This window comes from Tetrao urogallus, assembly GCF_951394365.1.
Source record: "Tetrao urogallus genome assembly, chromosome: 13".
In the NCBI taxonomy this organism is placed as follows: domain Eukaryota; kingdom Metazoa; phylum Chordata; class Aves; order Galliformes; family Phasianidae; genus Tetrao; species Tetrao urogallus.
In genome coordinates, this window is record NC_136826.1 from 9,743,214 (window position 1) to 9,766,941 (window position 23,728).

At 44.5% G+C, this 23,728-nt stretch overlaps 1 protein-coding gene across 1 annotated transcript; it reads right to left on the reverse strand.

Moving 5' to 3' along the window:
• Positions 1–703: 703 nt before the first annotated feature.
• Positions 704–22,682, reverse strand: LOC306951339 (rho GTPase-activating protein 6-like; the record flags this gene model as incomplete). The annotated part of the gene is made up of 11 exons (XM_079541826.1): positions 704–833; positions 1,705–1,802; positions 2,306–2,476; positions 3,254–3,402; positions 4,000–4,150; positions 4,512–4,567; positions 5,057–5,252; positions 6,258–6,517; positions 8,436–8,498; positions 12,360–12,516; positions 22,554–22,682. 11 exons carry the CDS (start codon positions 22,680–22,682, stop codon positions 704–706), a joined length of 1,560 nt encoding a protein of 519 aa, XP_079397952.1.
• Positions 22,683–23,728: the final 1,046 nt, after the last annotated feature.

The window sequence follows — 23,728 nt, forward strand, 5'->3', positions numbered from 1 at the left end:
TCTTCTCTTCTCAAGGCTGAACAGACCCAGTTCACTCAGCCTTTCAAGACATTAGATGGTCTACTTACTGAATATTATTCAAGGAATAAAGACGTTCAGAGTATACTTTTTTTTTTGTACTACACTACCTATATATTCTGTGGTCAATACTGTGTTTTCTATCTATAAAATTAGCAGTTGGAAACCTGAAATCAAAATTTAAATATATACATATATCCATGATTCTTTCTGAACATGGCACGCAGATCTTTGCAGTAACGGTGGGTTATGGTCATTTCTTCAGCTCTGAGATGTCTTTCTACACAAAGCAGTGACAGGACAACACATGGCAAGTGGCATACCAAAGTATGGACTGCATGAAGTTGAACTGCATTTTCCCATCCTTACTGCCCTGCTAGCAGTCTCTGCTCACTTGTGTTTCAGGCCAGTCATGCCCAGTGGGTCTCAGCCCAAGCTGCTTCTCTCCCAGCCCTGTCCCTGTGAGCTACCAGACAATGAAACTGTAACTGAAAATCCATTCTGCTGCAGAACTGACTACACTGGAACCATTTTGCATGCCTACTTTTAGCAAAGATACTTTCGCATACATTCATGCACCCTTCCATTTTCCACTCCTCCAAAGCAGGATAGAGAACATATTTTTGTATTTTTGTAGTGGAAACGTTGCCCAGTTTCGTCCATGGAAGGCAGAGCTGATTTCTGGCTAGATGCCAATGTTCAAGTTCAGGAATGAGATGTTGCTGTACAACTCTGAGAGTGAGTTACTTTCCGGGGTCTGATGAGACATCAGGATTGGAGTATGCTCCTCTGTCGAATTCTCACTTTCTGTGTGCCTAAAAAAGGAAGAAATAGAAAAAGAGAGATGTTGTTTGACCCCAAACGTTTGTCATCTCTTTCACCAGCACCAATAGGAATGTGAAGTAAGACAAGGAGCAGTAGCAGAGACTACTTGTAAGATATATGCTACAGGAAAACATTTCATACAGCACATTCTATGTACGCTGAAGGAGTGCCTGGATCTATAAGGAGACTGAAGGCTGCTGAGCAAGTCCTCCTTCAGATCACAAGGGAGCAAAGTACCTCCTGTTTTACGACATGATAAAGGCCAAGGTCCTTTTAAACCATCTTTCTTAATCACAGGGAAGAGCACAAGCTCAAGTTCTGGTCTTCCACGGGACTACCCAGTCTTGCAGTAAAGGAGCACATGCATAAACATAGCTGGCAGTCACATAAACAGATACAGGCACATGCCTACTTACATGTGCGCAGGAGGGGCCAAAAATAAGCAGAAGTGCAGACAATACCAAGGATGAAGGAGGTTTGGAGGTGGATAATGAAGCAGGTAGTGAAAATGCAGCACACATCAGTGTTGAGCGTGGAGCAGTGGGGGGACTGGGAGTGTGGCAGGACGAGAGATGCATAGATACACACAACAAAAGTATGCAGTGGAGAAATTCTGAGGCAGGAAAGACTTCATTAAAGGAGAGAGCAAAACACAGATCGAGGAGAAACAGAAACAGAAGGGACAGAGAGAAACCATGATGTTTCAGCTCATAGAAGGTGTGAGTAGCAAATGGAACATGAAAAAGGGTGATGAAGTGTAAGAAGAATCAGCAGGATTTGTGTTGATTTGCCAGCAGTGCAATGGCTGTGACTATACTGTGCAGGTGGGTGCCCTCCAGCTGTACTCTGAGTGAGACTTACAGCACAGCATTGAATTTCCTGCGTAAGAGGTAGTCAATGACATCAGGGTCTGTCTGAAACAGCCTCCTGAGGATGTCATGCTGTGTTTCTGGAGAGACCTAGGAGAGACAGACAGACACTGCTCATGGCGCCCTACTGTTATTTCTTTCCCATCATCTGCCTGAGGTTATAATATCTGAACCTCCCACCATCACCTTCTAGCTCCTTCCTTCAAGGAGCTCCAATCTTTTTTTCCTCCTTCACTGGGACTTCTGAGAGATAAACAGTACTGAAGTGCCACTGCTGCAGCTTTTGGCTAGTTGTTTCCTGTCCCAAAGGAGTTATTTGTGTGGGTAGAAAGTGACAGAAAAGATGGGACTCATGAATCAATAGGATTCTATGATTCTATGACCTGTTCGTGGTATGCCCCTCAGCTCAGTCTTAATGAGACCAGTAACAACCCATCCCAAATTAATATTTACATGTACCATGAGGAATTAATCACATTTCTGCAAGTCACCTGCTGTTAAGTGGGGCTGTGAGTATATCTTTGTACAACCATTAGGAAAGAGTTCAGAGAAGAAAAGGTCTAGAGAAGATGACCTGAGAAAGCTTCACGTACCTTGAACAAGGTCTGATAATGCTCAATCAGCCTTTGAACCACCAGTATGATAGCTGTACTGTCTTCAAAGTTCATGGCTCCAGCATCTTTTTCTCCAGGCCTCTCTTTCTGAAGGATATTGGGACCAAAGATAGTGGCCAAGTTTGAAACTGTCATTTTATTCCCAGGGATCTAGTAAGCAAGAACAAAGAAAAACTGCAGATGCAGCAACATGCAATATCCAGGATAACCTCACAGGAACACGAGCTATTGAGTGACAAATAGAAAGTTGATCTGGGTCCAGCTCAGTTTTCTCTGAGCATCGGGCTAACCTCAAGGCTGTGTGCAGCCTTTCTTTGCATCATTCCCACTTAACTCACTTTGACAAGCTGTACAAGATGACATCATGGTACAGTTTGGAACAAAACCAATCTCTTTGCATCATGAGGAGATCTAGAGCTCAAACCATCCAGAGAAATCAAAATCAACCTTAGTGAATCATGATAAGCTCCTCATGACAACTGGAGTTGGAAAAACCTGGGGTTACTGCAAACCAGAAAAACGGAACTGAGAGCAAATTAGACTCGCCACAGAAAAGGAAATTAATTGAAAATATATTTGTTTTATCTTTTCCTGTTTTTTCTTCCTTTGCTTTAAAATGTTGCCTGCCCTAGTTTCTGTGAAAACAAAACCCATTCCAGAACCTTACCTGTATGACAGAGTAGCATCAGGTGTGCAGTGTAGAGCAGCCTGGATTATCACCTTTAGCCCCTGTTCTAATCAGATGAATTAAAAATGCACAAAACTCCTCAGCCTTTGGCTGGCTCAAGAGTATCCACAAGAGAGAGTCATTGCAAGCCCAAGGTGTCAGAGGATTAAGCCAAGCTTGCAATTACCTTTGGAAGGTCTTCATCAACAAAGTTTAAACAGTCCTTTGCCATAGAGCTGACCATTGTGGATGAGCCTTACCTCCTGGCCATTGGGGCCCCAGGAGTTCTCAGCATGCCGTGCCACCTTGCTAAGGAACTGCAGGAGGCGGTGCAGCGTGTCACTGTGGCAGGGGGGCAGCAGGAAGAGCAGCAGCTGCAGCACAGCCAGCTGCTGTGGGCCCTGCATGGCTGGACAGAGAGAAGATCATTGTTTAGTGCAGTTCCTGGTCTGCTAGACACATATCTCCAGCTGGACAGTTCTACTTTAAATTTGCAGTAACAAGTTCTGGAGGGAGCCAGACAGGTTCTACCCTTTACAGTAAATCAGTAAAGCCAGTATTTCATCCTGCCTATGCAGGGATGTAATGCATTTAATACTGTGCAGACCGCGACCAAAGACTATCCTAGGCCAGTGAGCCTATAATCTGGTTATTGATGTGGAAGCAGAGAATCCAGGATTTGAATCATCAAATATGAGAAGGATGGAAAGGAGGGGAAAGAGAGACAAAGAGATGGTGAACCAGACCAAGAAAGTGTGAGAATAGCAGCGTAGACAGTCTAAAAATGCAGTCACCCTAACTGCGGAGGGTAGATGGACCTCGACAGAACATTTGCAAAGACACCCTTAGGAGTGGAAACCACTGGGCTGAAATACTGCATACATAGCAAGCTGAACTGTGCTGAAGCCTGGTGAATGCACAAGGAGAAAATTCCCTTTTTTCCATACAAAACCAGAAGTAATGGGTGGACTGCGAAGAAAGAGAGCAATGCACTCTGAGGGCTTACAGGCTGTGCTGAGGAAGGCTGTGTAGAGCTCCCTGGGAATCAGTGAATCTGGCATGTCACGAAGAAACTCTTTGAGCAGAGCAGCGACATCGTGAACACTTTGATGCTCATCCAAGAAGACATCCAGCCCATGGTCAAACTCTTCTCTCAGCTTAAAGGTGGAAATGAGAAGAATAAAACCAACAGTCACACTGTCAAAAAATGTTCCTTGTGCAGAATTGCTGAAAGGAGGCATGCCAGAACCCAAGAGCAGCTTGCTACTGACAAGAAGGAACTCTGAATTGCCATTAGGTGAATGAGGCCTAACTGCTAAAGGCAGCTTGGAGAGATGAAGCTTGCTATCCAGAGCTGGGCAAAGGACTCAACAGGTTACAGATTGCTTGTTCTCCAGTATATTCCTGCAATATTTTAGACCACATGCCAGTGTCTGCTTCATTCATTCACCTTCCACACAAACATTTATCCTGTGGATATGAAAATGCAGAAAGGATGCAGTGAGTGCCTCACTTTACCTGCTGAACTCTTTTCTTGGAGCTCCCAACCCGGAAGATGCCCACCGTTTGGAGACCTGGAAGACAGACAGGTTAGTGCTCTGCATTCCCACAGCACCTTGTAGCACCAGGGCATGTTAACATCATGGAAACAGTTATCTTGCCCTGCTTATGAGGCAGTGTGTTTTTCTCTGTTCTTGGCAGAGACAACAAGAAGAAAGGTTTGGGAGCTATAAGATTTGCTGGGGTTATCTGTGGCTCAGGAAGGAGATCTAACCTCAAAGTCACTCCAAACTATAAATTGGATTTACAGGGGAGGTTAAGGCCAGCACAATAGGAATGGATTGATTGATACATGATGTGAATTGAGTGACATTCACCTCTCAGTCCAGCTTGGAGAACTCTTGCCATGTGACTGCTCAGCAGTGCATCCTGCCCCAGAAATCTGCTGCCGCCTTTTCTCTCTGAAAACTGCCACGCCAAACAGCCCTGGCCCAACACCTACAATGGCTTTTACCATCCTACTTTGGGACTGGTCATCTGGCTGGAGGGAAATCCTTATTTACCATATGTTTCAATGTGTTTGCAACATCTGTCCACAATCCGTGGGACCTGCCAGCTGATGGGGTTGAGGCTTAACATCTTTTTCTTGCCCAGGTTCCTCCGGGGATCCAGCTCATGGGGATGTGACAACTGCAGTGCCTCCAGCAGCTTGGAACTGTTGCCACTCAGTTCAGTGATGCAGTCCACAGACATGGCTCCCTGAGATGAAGTAGAGGTGATTCACAAGGTGGCAGGAACTGTCCCACAGGACACCACCATGGTTGTTACCATAGAAGTTAGTGACAAAGAGAAGCATGGCTTCCAAATGAATATAGAGGTCTACAATGAGCCTAACTTGGGTTGTTATAGAATCACAGAGGAACATTTCAACTGTTGTGCCTTCATTTATGTGCACTGTTCCTAGTGTGTTTCTAAAAACAGCCTTCCTACTGGGACAGAGCCTATACTGCATGCAGACATGGGGAAAGAATAAACATCCCCAAACCTGCCATCTTTATGCAATGTACTGGATTTAGTCACCTACATTGGAGTTTCTCTACACCAGGATTTACAAGGATGTGACAGAGATCAGGCATGGGTCTCTACCCCAAAGAAATGAAGCAAACTTAATCCAAGTTACTACGTACATCCTCTCACAAAAAAATAGAACTAAAACCAAGGTGGCCAAGGCTGACCAGTTGCACCACCTTCCTTATTCTTTGATGCAAAAAGAGTCAAACACTGCAAGCAGATCATCTCAGCATCGTTGCCCCTCCACCAGTGAAAAGGGTCTCACCCTGCTTTGTGGAGCCAGCAGGACCCACCATCAACAATCAATTTCTGATGGGAGTTCAGAAAATCTGGGGTCCTGTCTCTAACTGCTACATTGCCAAAAATTTGAGATGACAGATGCTGGTACTGCTCAACATGATGTTATTCAATGGAGGGTCTGAAAAATCTAGACTACTGATGATGAATCTACTCCCATTCCTATCTGCTGTAATAGGAATCTGGCCTTGTTGCTTCTGGGGACCTTGGCTTTCCTGAGCTCCAAGGCTCCATAACAGCTGGTATAGGCTGGCCCACTCCTCACAGTCCATCTCTTCTGTAGCATTAGCCCCTAAGCGCATGAACAGTAGCCATCACATTTGCCTGAGCCTCCCCAGCCTGCAATACTATCACAACGATTCTGCCACAGAAGTTAGCTTATTTCTGCAATCATACCCTTCGTTGACTCCAGGAAGAGTTATGGTCAGGAAAATCTGGGGAAAGAGGCTCTTCAGGGAACACTTCGTAAGGTACCAGCAAACAGCCCCTGCCCAGCGGGGATCTCTTCTGCATCTGAGCCCGAAAGTTTGTCACTGTTTCTTCCACCTCCACACAGAACCGGCGGCTGCCCTTCACTGTTTCTTGCAGTTGTCTGTTTGCACGGTCATTGGCAATGACTTGGCACAGTGGGATCCCAAAAGTCTGAGGAGAGCAGTCTAAGAAAAAAACATGGGAGAGATGGAAAAGTATTGTTAGCAGTGAAAATCAACTAGGGCAGCACAGGCCAGCTGCCAATGACACACGTGCATGGCCAGGTAAAATAATTAACTCACAGAAGAGAATACCACAATACTGTAAAGGTAACGACCAGCAAGAGTGCAAGCAGGACTGCATGTAAAACAGACTGAATACATGAAAAGGAGACATGTAGCTAGAGTCCAAGATGGCAGACCTGCAACTATCAGTCTCTGCTCTCAGTTTCTCTTCCATTTCCCTAGGAACCTGAAGTGGGCAGCAGAAATATCCCAAGCGAGCCAGAGCAAAACCAAGGGGAGCTGCTGTCCTTGAAAAGGACTGGGACATTGCTGTGATGGCACTCAGAGTGCTAGGCAGCATGGCAGGCAAGTGGGGAGAGCTCCATGAGAAAGACAGCAGGCTGAAGGAAGAGGAAGGAAATGCAGGGAGCATGCCAACAAAAGCAGCCTCCTTCAACATGTTTGTTGCAACTTGCCTCAGTTTTTCTGAAATTTCTTTCATAGGTCACAACCCTATGAAGACACCCTACTATCTATTAAGCATAGATTTTAAGTCACCAGAAATATTTTATACCAAACATTATTAGCAAATTATAACCTCCAGTCTCCTACAGGGTTTGCATCAGCTATGTCTATTCAGAGGTGACACTCTTGGTACTAATGAAATGCTGGGCAGAAAAGGATCCAGGGGTATTGGTCAACAGCCTGGGGAACATGAGTTAGCAGTGTGACCAGGTGGCCAAGGCCAATGGCATCCTGGCTTGTATCAGCAATAGTGAGCCAGCAGGACCAGGGAGGTGAACATCCTTCTGTGCTCAGCACTGATGAGGCTGCACCTTGAGCACCATGTTCAGTTTTGGGCCCCTCACCACAACAAAGACATCAAGACCCCAGAAAAGGGTAACAGAGCTGTGAAGGTTATGAAGTACAAGCCTTACGAGGAGTGGCTGAAGAAGCTGGGGTTATTTAGGCTAGATGAAAGGAGACTTGGGTGAGATATTATCACTCCCTACAACTACTTGAAAGAAGGTTGTATCAAGCTGGGGGTGGGGGGCCAGTCTCCCAAGCAAAAGAAGATAGGACAAAAGGAAATGCCTTTGAGTTGCACTGGGGAGGTTAACGTTGGATATCTGGAAAAAATTCTTCACTGAATGGGTTGTGAAGTATTGGAACACACTGCCCAGTTATGTCCCCATCCCTGGTGATATTTAAAAGTCATATATATGTGGTGCTTAGGGACATGGTTCAGTGGTAAACTTGGCAGTGCTAGGTTAATGGTTGGACTTGATGATCTCAGAGGTCTTTTCCAACCTAAGTGATTATGTGACTTTTTCCACAAATAATTCTCCCACCCTCCCCCCCAACTCCTTGTGGATACTAGAAGACTCTTCCTTATTTGCAGCATACACGTCAGCCTGGGCCGAAGGGTTTTGCAGCAGAGCATGAGCCACAAATTCACTTTATAAATTATCAGACTGCTGGTCAAAATTTTCTTTGGGTGGACTTTTTGTGCTTTGGTGAAGAAAATTATTAAGTGCTCATTCCCAGCTGGTTGTGCACTAGACTTCTGTTGTTCCTAGCTTTTTTTGGCTTACATCCTTCAAGGGACAATAAAGTCAGAACTCAAACAGAAAGATTGGGGGTTGAATGAGCAAGTAGACAAGACCACACCTTTACACATACACATTTGTGCAAACACACACTCACCCTTCTACAGTCTCTCATGGCTATGTATGCATCATTACACATCGCTGCAGAAAACCAAAGCAACATGACAAATCACCTTGCTAACTTCAGATACCTGGCTCAGCCCCGTTAAAAATCACCCAGTCTGTTTGAGAGTAGTGACCAAAACCCTGCTAAGGAGGAGGCTACTCACCTTTCTTCTCCTTTGAAAAGCTCTCCAGTTTCTGACGGATAGATTTACTGCCCTTAGGTCCAACTGTGGGGAGAAAAGCAAAGGCTCTGCATCATTAGGCTGCTTTGGCACAGTCCCATCTTGAAGCTGTTTACCTTTCCGCACCCTCACAGGTAGAACATGTCCACAAGCACCTCCTTCAGGTAGGGGGATACTGTGGACTTGACACAGTGGTGTTACAGACCATGCAGGACAGCACACTGGCATCAGCTGCGTGGAGGACTACTGTCATAGAATTATAGAATCACCAAGGTTGAAAAAGACCCTACAAGATCATCCAGTCCATCTATCACCGATAGTTTTCTCTAAACCATGTCCCTCAACTGACAACTGTCCTCCTGAAGTGGAGGAAGGGGCCCCGGCCCCTCTGAAGCCTGACACCTGGACAGCAGGATCCCATAGCACTAAACTGTGGGTTAAAAGCAATTCAAGTGTGGGACTCACCCCTATCTGGCTAACAGCAAGAGGCATCTGAGAAGTATGACTTGTTACAGTATTTTGCTGCATAAGTGAAGTGCCTCCTGCCTGCGTATGAGGCTGTACATAGGAAAGCCTTCATTGCTGTAGAGCATGTCATGGAAGATTACTGCCCATGCATGATAGTGGGGCCTCTTTCCCACATCCTTCTGCATTAAGGCCAGACTCTTGAGCCCCATTTGTGATATGACAGACCAGGGTAACATGTTCCAACCCACTGCTTGCACTAATTCTCCATGTATTTCTGCTGTGTCCACAGCAATTGCTCCAGACTTCTACTTGGCTTAAGGCAACACCATACCTTGCTGCTCCTTCCCAGCTATCAGGCATGGTAGACATGTAATCCAGGAATGCACAACTGCAAGCTAGTGCTTATGAAATACAACACAGGCAGCAAAGTAATAAGGATTACAAAAAAGAATGAACCACAGCTGATCTTTCTGGTGGCATCCCAGCTTCCCACATCCCACTCCTGATATGCGATAGCTATAGAGTGTGTGGGATATGCTGCAGCCAGCAGCCAGCATATAGTTCTTGCACATGAAAGGCCAGTGGTAAAAGCCTTTGCTGCCCAAATGCTGTAGAATAAAAGTGCTCTGGCCACTTTAAATCCTGTCATGTTATATGTGACCCTGAATTGATAGTGATGTTCTAATGATCACCTAAACACTGGGAAAGCTGCTTTAATTCAGACTCAGAGGTCTGGTCTTGATACTGGAAAAGGAATACAGCCTTATAACTGTTTCTGAACTTTTTTTTTTTTTTTTTACATAATATAAACAAAAAAATTAGACAAAACATCACCCAGAAATCCCATTTTGGTCCTAGACAGCCAAGCCCCACACTTAAGTAACCTCAGACATTCACATCCAGGAACAGCAGTCACCATTTTTTCATTGCATCAATTAACTGAAAACTCATCCATTAATCACTCTAAATCTTCCCAGAACACATCATCCTACCCTGGCCTTTGCCATTTATTAAGAATTCTATTCTTAGACGCAGCTTGTATAAATGTTTGGGTTATTTTGCAAGATTTAGAAGGAAGCTACTTTGATATGAACAGTATGCACATGAAAACGCAGTGTACATTAATCATTATACAGCACTGTATGTTTTGCTTCATTAAATGAATAGCAAGAAGTTGAAGATCCATCTGGAACAAAAAACACTACCCAGATATAGAAGAAAAAATGCCAGCAAAACTCCACTGTTTAAACACACAGTCACAATAACTCTCTACTCCTGGAGCCATCCAAACGTTCCTAACAGAAACAAACCAGGAGGCAGCAGATAGTAAAGAAACCACATGGATCCCCCTCTACAGAAGGCATGAGCTGCTATCTGCGTGGCAGAGTAATGCCTATGACCTACTTCAAACTTGGGAGACAAAGACAACTTCTTTTCACTGCTAGTTGTACCTCCTTCAGAGATTTCATCTTGTTTTGATCTTCTCCTACTTGAACAACAGACTTGTTCTTGCAGAATTGACCAACATGAGATTATAGTGTCCATCAAAAGGATCTTCTGCAGTTCAGGAGGGCCATCCCAGAAGTGGCTATTTACTCAAAAGTCTGCAATGCTGCAGAAGTTTGTTGGGACTGAATGAGGAGAGTAGCCCAGGGATATTAAGTGTCCAAAAGGGTGGCTCACACACCCTGTGTTCACCACAGTGTATGGTGAGGATTAAAGAAGATGCTGAACATGTTTTCACTGAGGGAAGTAATAACAATCATATGGTGGCTGTTTATTAAAGAGAGCTATTTATCAAAGAAATTTCACATAGGCAGTTTTTGGGGAACAAGCACAGACAGGTCAATGTACTCAAATGGAGACAATGAAGACCAAATTCAGGCACTTCCAAACATTATGAACCTCCCTTTAATACATCAACTCAGGAGAACAGTGTTGCAGGTGCAATATTTTCATAGCTAATTCTCATCTATTCTTTTACATTGACTCCCAGCCAACGAACTGAAAAAAAAAAAAAAAAAAAAAAAAAAAAAAAAAAAAAAAAAAAAAGTAGAAAGCTGAGGGATACAGAGACAGAGCTAAGGAGAAAGGAATTCACTGAAAAGCACTTTCTTCAAAAACCAAGTGAACATAAGATACATAACACACACAAAGATGAGATCAGGAGTTTACACTCCCTGTGCTCATTCTGCAGGAAAAGAGGAACCTGACTGACAGAATGCAGGACACGGAAGGAAATTGTCGATTTGCTTCTCGCCCTGCTGTTGTTCTGTAGAGAAGCTCCTGCTGCATGATATCACTGAGAATGGTTCACAACAGCTCAAAACAAACAAACAAATTGGGGAGAGCAGAATATTTATGAACAGAGTTCCCCAGGGACTGAAAGAAACTGCAGTGGCTGCTGCTGCAGCCCTGGGGTGGTTGGATATCCTGGGAATGAGAAGGGAACTTTCTTCTCTTTCACTCTTCTTGAAAATATTTCATGCAATGGAAATGTTCCAAAATATTCCAAATATTAATAAAACAAGAAACAAAACTTGAATGTCACCCAGAATAAATAGATGCAGTTACCAGAAGGCACCTGTTTTCTACACAATATGAGTCTGAGGATGAGCGATAGAACAAACTCCTTCTCTGTAGCAGCACCCCAGAGCTGGGGGGCTCCAGCCCCAACCTCCTGTATCAGTGGTGGCAACAGCTGTGAGTGGGCAGTGAGGCTGGAGAATCCTTTGCAACTGCTCTGCTAGTGTACAGCTCATGATTAATAAGCATCTTTTGCCATATTGAGATGCCAAAATATGGCCCAGAGCATAGAGAAGGCATTTGCATCTGGTCTTCCACTGTTAAACTACAAGTATAATTTGAGAAGCAGTCAACTGATTCTCAGCTCATAGTGCTTACTTGGTTAGATGTACAGTTGTTAGGGAACATAGGCAGTTATGGGAACCCAGAAAATGCCTTTATTTCTTTGTAGGCCGGGACAGAGGACCATAATCCTCTGTGGAATTTCTATATTTATCTGCCCATTAATTTCAGAAGCATATCCTCTAGCCTTGCATAAGCCCCATCTCAGCATCAGAGCTTTGTACAGAACATTAATCCACAAAACAAAGCTTACCCCATCCCAGTGGAATTGCCCCGCTGGAAGCCCTTGCTAAATCATGTTGTATCTGTTTTGGATTAGGAGAACCAAAGGCAGGGTAATATTCTCACACTCTTATCGGCACACAAACCCTCCCCAAAAGGTTGCTTCAGCCTCCAGTGCTCAGACCAAAGCAGGAAACAAACAAAACAAAAAAAATGGACAAAAACTTTTAAGTGTCACAAATACCAATCTGTAAACATCATCCCACATTATGAAATGCAGAAGTGTGGATAAATAGAACTAAAGGCTCAGACCTCAGTCCTCCCCTGGCAGATGCCATCCTTTCCCACCTTTAGCCAGGCTGAGATCTCCAACAAGCAGCTTTTCTTGCAGCTGGTAGAGGGCTAGCTCCTGCAAACTGGCTCTTTCCAGCTCTGAAAGGCTGTGCAGGGACACAGGTTGCATTTTGGTGCTTTGTTCTGGCAGAAGAGCTGAGATAAAGGTCCTCTGAAAAACACATACATAAAAACAAGAGTCAGGATTACTTTACCAACACACCTGCTTAGGATAAGAAGCAACTGAAAATGCCACACAGTGTCTTCCCAAGCGCAGACATCCTGCTTCCTCCTCTCCAGAGAGCGTGCTGGTTTGTGACCACACTGCCCTACTGCACCCTTCCAAACAAAGGCCTTTACAGGCACCAGGGATCTCAGCCCTCGCTCTTGAAGTCTCACAGGATCCCAGAGGCCTCTCATTGCTTGGCAGAGACCTTTCTGGCCAGGTGCTCTTCTTTCACATCATTACGTCCCCCAGCTGTACCCACTGACCTCAACCCTCAGCTGCAAATACTTGCTACTACTATTGGAGATCAACTCTGGGTTTGTTCAGACTCAGACTTACTTCATCCTCCCTCCCTCTCTAAAAAGTAACATCTGACAAAAACCTCCTGGAAGCCTCAGCATTTGCCAGACACCTTCTTCTTGTATCACCCCTGCCCTACAACAAACTACACCAAGTCAGGAGACCCAAACCTTTTGGCATAATATTAACAGGTGCCAGCAGTCAGCTTCATAGAAGTTTGAAGAGCGCTACTCCCAGCCAGACCTGACCGCAGCTCAGCACAAGCAAAACCTTAGCATCTGAGTGGAAAGAGTTTATGATGAGACACTAGCCTTGCACCAGTCTTCACAGGATCCTGTGCATGTGCACACAATTCTTCCCATTTACCCAGATCTCTGTGCTGGATACATGGGATGAATAACTGAGAACTGGCAGTTTCCTGAGAACAGACTTGAGTATCTCAGTATGGTTTATGGCGGCTGTGGGAACACTGGAGTTACAGGCAGACCAGTACATCCTCTCTCCTCCTGTATGACAAAAGAATGTGACAACAGTGCCTCGTAGCAGGATACTAACCTGATGGAGCAACAGCAGAAAAAAAAAATTTACTCACCCCTTCCAATTTTCCAATGACTGGCAGCAGTTCAAGAGGAGAGCAACCTCTATCCAAAGAAATACTGCTACCTTGGCTGCTAACCCTTAAATGAAAGTGAGGAGGGGGGGATCCAGGCTCTTTTTCATTACTCAGGTGCATTGCCTGCACCTGAGCTCCCTTGGTTAGCCATACCTTCTCACCTAGTGTTCAACTATTGGTTCAGGCTGTGAGGTGGTAATTGCACTGCACCTCGTATGGTGTGCACCACCAGGGCAATCCCTTCCCTCACCCAGTGGCTGTGCTGGGCCTGATGCACCATAGGGTATGGTGGGCCTTTGGGCTACCAGGGTACACTGCTGACTCAGATTCAACTTGTTATCACCAGAAACCCCAGCCCCCTTTCTGTGGGACTGCTCTCCATCCTCTTGTACCCCAATTTGTATGTAGCCAGGGTCACCCTGTCCCAGCTGTAAAATCTGGCACTTGCTTTTCTCAAACTGCATGTGGTTGGTGACTGCCAACCCACATTAGTTAAGATCACTCTTCAAGGATTCTCTACCCTTGAGGGAGTCAACAGTTCCTCCCAGTTTAGTACCATCTTCAGAATTCTGCAATCTTAAAATCAGCACACACCCCACTAAATAAGACTTACAGCCCCATTTTATTCAAAGTTGTTCTCCTCTTCAGCAGTAATTGAGAGAAAGGAACAGCATTAGCCGCACATACATAGAAATGACATAGTAAAAGTACAGCTATGAAGGAACTTTCCCGAGGAGGGCTTTAAAGCAATAACCAAAAATAAATGGCTGAATAACTCCCAGAGGCAGAGACAAGGGAGAAAACACCCAGGAGTTCTGGCCCACGTGGTGTAAGCAGACAGTCTGTACAGGTTCTTGTGGTAGCCTCAGCACATTATTGACTGCACACCTCCATTGCCTGTGCCTGGGGAGGAATGTTGTCTGGGGCAGTGTTTGCTTTGGCCAGGTTTTCAGCTCCTAAACAGATTTAGAAAGTTACATAAATTTTAAAAAAGAAAAAAAAAAAAAAAAAAAAGTTGTTATGAGCTCCCCTGAAGGGCAAACCGTAAATGGAAATTTAGCTAAAGGCAAAGATATTCTTGCAAGATTTGAAGTTTAGAACAAAAACTATGTGCCTCTGCAGGGATGAAAAAAATGAGATGCAACACAGCCAAATTGTCTGGTAGTGCTCAGCACATCTGTACAATTAAAAACCTGCCACTTGGGGTACCCAGGTGCCCATGGCTGTCCAGTACGCTGGATCAGGCTAAAGCTCCAGTAAGACCTGGTGCAATGCTGTTTACATTGCAAGTAACCCTGCAGATAGCTAGACTTAGCACTAAGCCATCCAACGTTTGCAGCTCAGGGAGGCATTAACAAGGAAGCCAGAGAGACACAATATCTGATGGAGGCATTCGTGTCCTCCTTGAAAACAAAGATTTGGATTACTCCACTATTAAAAAACATCAGTTCTGCTGCTTTGTTTGGCTTGTCCTTAGCTGATCTGATCTATCCCTCCATGCGAACCCTTCACACCAGACTCATGGGAGACCCACCATTTATAACTCAGTACATTGCTTTTTATAACTTTCACACTGTGGGGAAAACAAAAAAAAAAAAAAAAGAAAAAAAAAGTGGAAGGAAAATATATTTTATTCATGGTCTCAAAGGGATTGCATCTTAATAGTCACTTAAACTACACTTTAACTGGTCCTACCAAATTTTACAGAAAGAGTGCTGAACTCCTTGAGAGCAGCCCTGAGGAGAAGGGCTGTTCTGGTGAGTAAAGAGCTCATCACAAGCCAGCAGTGTGTGCTTGCAGCCCTGCAACCGTATCCTAGGCTGCATCAAAAGGGGGGTTGTCCCTTTCTGCTCTGCCCTCATGAGGCCCCATGCAGAGCTGGGGCCCAGAGGAGGGTCTTGAAGGTGATCTGAGGGCTGGGGGACCACTCCTATGAAGACAGGCTATGGGAGCTGGATGTGTTCAGTCTGGAGAAGGCTGTGGGGAAACCTCATTGCGGCCTTCCAGAACTTAGAGGCAGGAGGGGGAAAGAATTTTTACACAGTCTGATAATGATAGGAGAAGGGGGAATGGTTTTAAACTAAAAGGGGAGATTTAGGTTAGATGTTAGAAGGAAGTGTTTTACTCAGAGGGTGGTGAGGTCCTGGCACAGCTGCCCAGAGAGCTGTGGGTGCCCCATTCCTGGGGGTCCCCAAGGCCAGGTGGGATGGGACCTGGGCAGCCTGAACTGGTGGGGGCAGCCAGCCCATGGCAGGGGTTGGGACTGAATGAGCTTTAAGGTCCCTTCCAACTCCAGCCATTCTGTGACTCTATGATTCTACAAGATTAAAATGCTGACTTTGACAGGCAAGTACAACTCCATCTGCCAGCAATAGCTTGTGTGGTTCTGCCATGCCAGGAGTCTGGGATGGGCAGAAGTGGTGTCTAGCTAGGAGCTGCCTGGCAGCACATGCACAGGTCTGCTAGCATCAAATGCTGCAGATGGAGAGACAAGTGCTGAGAATCAAACTGAAGGAAATTACCTTTGTGTAGATGATGCTCACAGCTCCAGGCAGAGACCCTGCCTGAGCTAAAAAGATGGTCAGAGCATCACTGAAGATGTAGCTGCCTTGGGGAAATGAGGAGGAAGCCTGATTAGGATAGAGAGCAGAAAAGAGAGTAAGCAGGAAGGAGAAGTCGGGTCTTATCTGGTCCTATTCCACAATCTATAAGAGCAGCCTTATAAAATACCACCGTCACTAGTTTTATAATAAACTTTTTGTTCAGTGGTTAACCCTCAAAATCCTGGCCTTCTTGCAATAACTGTATATTTATGCTCATGGGTGCAAGCTAGATTGAGAACAACACCAGCAACTTCCAACTCTCGCTGATCACAGCATACAAACTCGTGGATCCCATGGGTGTCCCAAGATATGTGAAGCCCTGCAGAGCCTTGTATGAGATTAGAAGAATAGCCTGAAAGGAGGAAAATGCTGATACACATTCAGGGTAAAAACAGTAATAAAGAAAAAAACCCTTCAAAGGTGGTTATCATAAAAACTGCTGTATTAACACTAAAGCAGAAATTAAATCTTTCATTGGTAACATTAACATGGTACTTCCCCTTTGCAATTACTTTCTTTGCATATTTTTAGGACTAGGCCCTATTTAAATAATTTCATGGGAAAAGCTCAGCACATCTGCCCCTTCTAATCCCATATGGCTGCATTAACTCCCCCTTTTTCAGCAGTAAAGTCACTCTATTTCAGCTGGAATGAAGAACATGCATTTACCTTCCTCCTTTCCTTCTCACAGCATCACCAGTGACAGCCTAAGTTCACTTCTTTTCCTTCAGGATGATGAATCTTAAAGCAGTGTTTCCACCATGTCCACATGCAGCCCATGCAGAGAGTGAGGGAGTCTCCTGCTTGCTGGGAGGATGCAGTGAGAGAAGTGGAGAAGTGATGGGGAGGAGAAGTCGCAGCTGAAAGTAGACGAGGGGAGGAGAGGGGTGATGAGGAAATGAATTTTCTGCCAAGAGAAATGAGAGCAAGAAACATCCTGTGGAGACAGAGGGCAGCACTTCCCACGCCTGACAGTGTTTATTCCTTGGCAGAAAGGCTTATTGCTCAATTCCTCGTCCCCATGCTTTCCCTGCCCTTATCTGTCAACAACTAGGACACTCATAAAAGCAGTAGCTTTCCTGCCAGATGAAACCTGAAAGAGAAATTTGCTGCTTTGGTGCCAGTCAGCAAAGGCGAGTGGATGGTTTTCACCTTGGCTCTCCTCCATGAAGACCTCTAAACTGTTCCATCACACTGTATTAGAGATGTCCCTAGTGCAGATTGGTGTGGGCAGGATGGGCCAGGCACACAGCTCTTCTCTGTATCCATCAGGTCCTATGCAAAGTGCTGGCATTAAAGAGCTCACAGGCATGATGGAAAAGGTGTTCAGCTGGCATCTCATATGACATACTGAGTGTGGTGGTTACCGATACCAGAGAGCCTTACACATCAACCCACAAAACATGTGTGTTAAAGCCTAAAATGAACACCCTGTGCATCAAGCACTTGGTGGACCACAGGACAGGCTTATGGTCTGTGACTTGGCGATATGGTGCAACCAGTTCCCTGCAGGACCATGCTGCCTCTGCTCTGCTGGTGACTGGGCAGCTGCAGGGCCAGCTGTGCTGCCTGTCATCACCGCTGTGCACAGCTGGGAGAAGCTGAGTCCAGCTGAGAGCTTGGTGCAGAGCCCTGGGTGGAAGCACTACTGCTCTTGGCAGAGAGGAAGCACTGAATCCTCTTCATGAGTCTGTGTGCAGCATGGAAGAAGGGTGACTGTCAGGAAAAGGTTTAATGAAGGACAATCAGCTACTGCTCCCATGGACACTGGGATGTGTATCAAATCACAGCACGGGGATGATGGGCCTTGTCTAGGTCTTGTCTCAGAGCCAATGACCCTGCTAACAGGGCTTTCTTCTTTGCAAGGAGCTGCCCTGGCACCTCGAGGACTTGGCTGTTTCTCAATGTCTGCAACTTCTCTCTTGCTTCCAGGAACGACAGAGCCCTGAATGGGATGTGTCGACTCATTTGGTGTCTACTCACTGGTGGCCACCCTTTCCTCAGTGGGATTGGCAGTGCCAGCTTCCATGCAGCGATCAAAAACACAGAAAGCTCAGCAAAGCTCACTGCTGAGTAACTCCTGGCTCCTGCCCTCCAGAACATTTTAGTCTCTCACATTACTCTGCTAGCACTCAGATGCCTGCATCATCACACATCCCAGCCTAGACCAACTCTCATATTTCCAGAGCAACTTTCTCCAGAAAAGTCTAGGTTATTCACAGGTTCTTTTTTTAAATGAATACCTACTGTTCATCTAGGATCTGGTGCTGCTGCCTGGGGGGCTCAGCATCTCAGGGGGCAGCAGGCAGAGCACCAGATTCCACCAGCTGAACTGCTTCCTTCCCTACATCAGCAGCTCTTTCAGAGGTCACAGCTAGGCTTGCAGCTTCCCCTAGAATGAGAAGCCACTGCATGAAAACTCCCTTTGGATGCTGCGAAACTTTGTGGAGGATCATCTTTGTCAGTACTGGGGCTCTGCTGCAACAAACTTAGCACCACTGGAACACACACAGCACCTCATCAGCCCCACAAACTTTTGTCTCAGATTATTCATATGGTATCAGAAAAAACTTCCACAGGAACAGTCACATTATCTTCGTGGCAGTTCCAGGCAGAGCAAAGACCTCCAGGCTACCTGGATCCCACTGCTGTGTGCTCCATCTGCTCAATAAAGCATCAACACTGTCCCATGCAAGAAACTGTGTGATCCAAAAAGAAGGAACACAGCAAGGCAAAAGCACCCTCCCTACCCTTACTGCTCTCCACCAATTCTGCCCACCCTGGAAGCACTCTGAGGACAGCCAGATGCCATTCAGAGTTGTTTCTTACGTCCTTCTTGGAAAAAAACAAGAAGTTGTTCTTTGGGCGGCTTTGTGTGAAGCAAGGCATTGGACACAATGATCCTGGTACGTCCTTTACAACTCAGGATATTCTGTGAATCCATTCTGTGATTCTAAGAACCATCCTTACAAAATGCAGACAGAGCCCATGCATGTCCCTCTCTGCTTCCCCTAAATACACACTGTTTTTATTACTGTCCTCTCCAAGCACTGCCACAATTTGCAAACTCCAGCTGCTTTGACATTGCGTGCACTGAATTCAGTATCTGCTTAACAAAACATCACAAGAGCACAAGAGGGTAAGAAGGCCCCATTTCATACCAGTTCACTGTTACTTGCTTGCTGGCGCCTCTATATTTGAGTGCTCTTGAAATGTACTGGATGTTTTCTTGCATTAAGTCATGCATACTCTACATGTGGCAGCATCACCGAGGACAGCTTATGGGTCACTGCCTGCTTTCTTCTTTCTGCTTTCTCTTTGTCCATCTGGTACTCGTGATTCAGTCAAGATAGTCTGTAGCAGGGAAAGGAGAAATCCTAAGTGCCACTGCAGAAATCCACCACTTACCTACATCTCAACTGTCTCAAACAGCTCCAGACCTCACCTTAAAAGTCTGCCCTGAAACTGGGAGTGGTGAGAAGGGCAAAGTGGTGACTAAGTCTCCGGGACTGCCCCTGGCTACATTTCCATCCCTTTGAAATAGGAGATCTGGTTCAGGACTCCCTGCAAGTCCTATAACGTGCATCTGCCTCTTGGTAATAAGGTTGTTGTTTTTGTTTTTGTTTTTGTTTTTTTTCTCTAAGACTCCTCCCCATGGAGATATGCGGTATTACAGATGGGGCTGCTGAGATCCCGGTTTGCTTTATTAAGGGAGAAGATTGGATTTGTGATTAAACAAGCCAGATCAGGTTATATAGTTCTGTGCAGTTTTATTTCCTTCTCTGCCAGCACTGGGATATGAATAAAAGGGTATATGTGTAAAAAGGCAAGCATTTGCCATATGGGGAGATCTTGTTAAAATGGCCACAAAGTTTTTGAATGTAAATGTTTGTATTTGGGATCTGGCATGACAAAGGAGTCAGAGATGAAAGGCACACACAGCACTTGTCTTTCCTTCTGCCAGGACAGTCAGGAAATAGCATTTTTCTGAGCTTCCCAGCTGTCCTTGGTGATGAATTACTCCTTGTTTCCATTTAGTCCAGCTTCAGCTGGTCTGAATATATTCTATTTACAAGGGCAGTGAGATCAGTTCAAGTTGCTCCAGACTTCAGTGTGCTGACGTTGAAGGAGATAAACAGAGTAATTTGCTGATTCACCATAACAATTTTAATAAAATATGAGTCAGGATTTTCTTCTTTCATGTAATCATGAAATTAGGTTAGCATGCTTTGCTGAGCACTTAGGTCTACTATGTGTGTTCCCAATAGCATCTAATGTTCCTATGGTATATTTTTGGAAGCATAAATGGATTTACAAGGCCACATTTTCCCCTGTTTTCTCCTGGCTTCCCAACAAACTAACATTCACCACTCGGTGTCTTGAATTAGAAGCTCCATCTTCACTCTATTACCAGTCATGATACTAAGTGTGTTTTCTGCAGCTTCTCACCTGCTGGACTATCAAATCTTCATTTAAAATCATCACTTATGTGGGTTTCTCCAAAATCTAGCAGCTAGTGGGAAGGTTGCTGAATGTCACAGGAGCCACACTCAAATTACAGAATTCAGAGACGCTTCTTTTCCCAGACGGTTCATTCATTTTGGAGCAGCCTTCTTCCTACTAGACCTTGCAGCTCACAACCTTTCAAATGGCACCTGCATTTCCCCTTTCGTTTGTCTCACACTGTGTCGACCCACTTAGCGATGAGCCTTGATCTCTGCATGCTCTGGCAGTGCCTTTCTAGTTTCCCTCAGTTCAAGAAGCTATTTCAAATTGAAGTAGCTGCTGTAGAAAATGACATCAGTATTTAAACAGATTTCCTGAGGAAATCTTTAATGGCTATTTTTATAGCTTATTTTGAGCTTTTCAACTTTTTCCTCATTGGCCAAAGGTCAAAAAGTTATTTCATACAAGACCAGAATTTGAGCATCAGAACAGGAAAAGAGCTAATTCTGACTAATCTCATGGTTTTGATTGTTTTGAATTGCTTTCATTCTAAGCACCAGTGGCAGAAGAAAAAGTGAATTGCGTTCTGTATTGAAAAGAACTGTTTTGGATGAATGAAAACATTCTCCATTTCTAGGCTCATGCAACAAATAAACTTAGCAAGTCTCTTCCCATTTGTGAGTAAAACTCCATAAAAAATTGCAGGAGCCATAAAAGCTCAGATCTCAGTGGACCTTTCCCTTTCCAGTTTCCTGAGCAGAAATCTGCAGATCAAGTAGCTCTCAAGAACCCTCTTCCACTCTGTAAGGTCTGATTAGCACACTGTGGCTACTGAATGGAAAAAGCAGACATGGAGGATAAATTCCTTCCTGAAGTCTGGCCAAGCACTCCATGCAAGGCACCCCAGGACAAGAGGGAGAGCTTGCTGTGTTCTGACAGATGTGTGCAAGCTGTCGGATTCTCTCTGGCAGTCTGGAAAGTAAAATTTCTTACAGTAGCATTTCTCCTTTTTGTGTGCAAAAGCAAGGGGAATGCCTAGTTAAGCTGGAAAGTGCACTGTTTCCTCCCAGCTTGTCTCAGAAGCATAAGCTTAAAATCAAGGCCGTGGGGATTTTTTTTCCACCAGTCATTCTCTTTGAGACAGACTATGCATCATATGTGACACGAAATTCTGCAGTTTTGGAGTGAAAATATAACACTGTGATGGAATTTTCCAACGGTAAAAACTACGAAACTATTTTCTTCCTCTCTACTGAACTGCAGAGCAGAGTTAAATGCGCAGGGTATCTCAAATCTAAATTCATGTGAGAATTGGGGGAAGCATAGATCAGGATCTGACCTTTACAATTCCAAGCTTGCTAATCTTCTTCATTTTTAAACTGCCTTTATTACTATCCCAGTTGGAACTTACTCTGCATATCAAAATCACTATGAAATTTGATAAAATTTGATGATAGAGCTGGACCCTATGGCTGCAGCTAGGTGCTGTTATTCTAGCAAAGCGTGACCTTGCATTAGGCTTTCCATGCTACACACTTGGAGCAGTGCATAAAAGCAGATAAAGGGCACAGTTCCAAGCCTCTGTGAAAAATTGGCTGTGCTTCTAAAATTTTATTCAGCAAGAAATCACTGCTGTGCGTCACTGGTCAAAAGATGACTAAGCTCTTGTTATAAACGATACAAATGATAAGGATTTACAGCTAGATTATCCCACTCCTATTCAGAAATACCTTACTTCTTAGCCAACGAATTAGAGATAAGCAAATCCTTAAACTAGGTATTTGCTCAAAAACTTTGCTGATGAGAACGGTATTTATGTATGTGTTAAGTGCTTTCTTGAATTAGGGCCAAAGCAGGAGGAGGTAGCAAGAGTCCAGGCTTCAGAGAGCGTTTCTCTACATGGCAGAGGAGACCTGCCCTCAGAAGTTACCTTTGAAATCCTCATTTCCAAAACAAACAAAATGTGCTGGGTGAAATCCCAGTTTCACTGAGCTCAGTAGCAAAAGTCCCATCAACCTCACTGGACCCAGGAATTCATCATACAGATGTCCTTCTCTTTCATTCAGCACCTTCTGCCACTTTTCTTCTTGCTGAAAATATATTGCTGCAAACCCTGTGATCATTCCTCTGGCCTGACTGCATATGGCCATTCATACTAGCATGGTGACATCATGGTGGCACAAATTTACATCCACCTCCTCGAAAATGCGCAAGAAGGTAAAGGCACAGTTCCAAGAAAATCCAGCTCTCCCTGCCTCACATTAAATTAGGTTTATCAGCCACTGAACATAAGCTTTTCTCTATACACTAATAGCTATTCTTACCCAGCCACGGGGCTGGAAATTACCTGGTTACTGTTTTCATAGTGCATTAACTAATTGGTTTACCCAGTCAGTCACCCAACAGAGACATACAAGTGTTGGGCAGAGCTGTGGGCTTCATTCTGGGCTGGTTGAGTGCAGGTGAGTAACTTCTGGGCTGTGAGTGAAGTCGTTAGAGCGGAGCAATGGTTTGTATTGAGTTTGTAAGGGCTTGCGAGTTATGAAAATCTCATCACTGATATATTTCTACTTTGACAGTTAGGAACATAAACTAATGCTGAGCATTTGGCATTTAAGGCATAAAATGAAGTTGGTTCATGAGCAGGTTTTTTGATTACTCAGTGCTGTGTATTTCCTTCAGTAGCACTTTATCACCGCTTTCATAAAGTGGTTCTCAAGACGAAAGAGACATTGAAGATGTTTTTAAGGGCCCTAAAGAATAACAACTGCTTTGGGGATTTTTGTGTTTAACAAGGGTCAGATTGCTCCATTTATTTATTTATTTATTTATTTACTTACTTACTTACTTATTTATTGAGAGAGAGAGAGAACAGATTAAAGCCTTGATGTTGTGTAATACACAAGAGCCAGCCTACAAGTATCCGGGTGCTGTAAATTAAAGTACAGACATAGCTCTTTAAAGTTATTATATAGATTTGCCTGTCATAAAAGTTAGCTTAAAATACTGACATAGCCATTTCTTGTCAAGGTATGCTCAGTGTCATGAGTCATTGTAGCTTTGAATCTGCACTTTTTCGAGAATAATCAGGACTTACCCATTTGGCATCAGTTCTCAGAACACTAAAGTATATTATCTTTGATTTTAGTTATGTGCAGCGGGCAAAGCAGACACTGCACAACAACTATCAAGTATT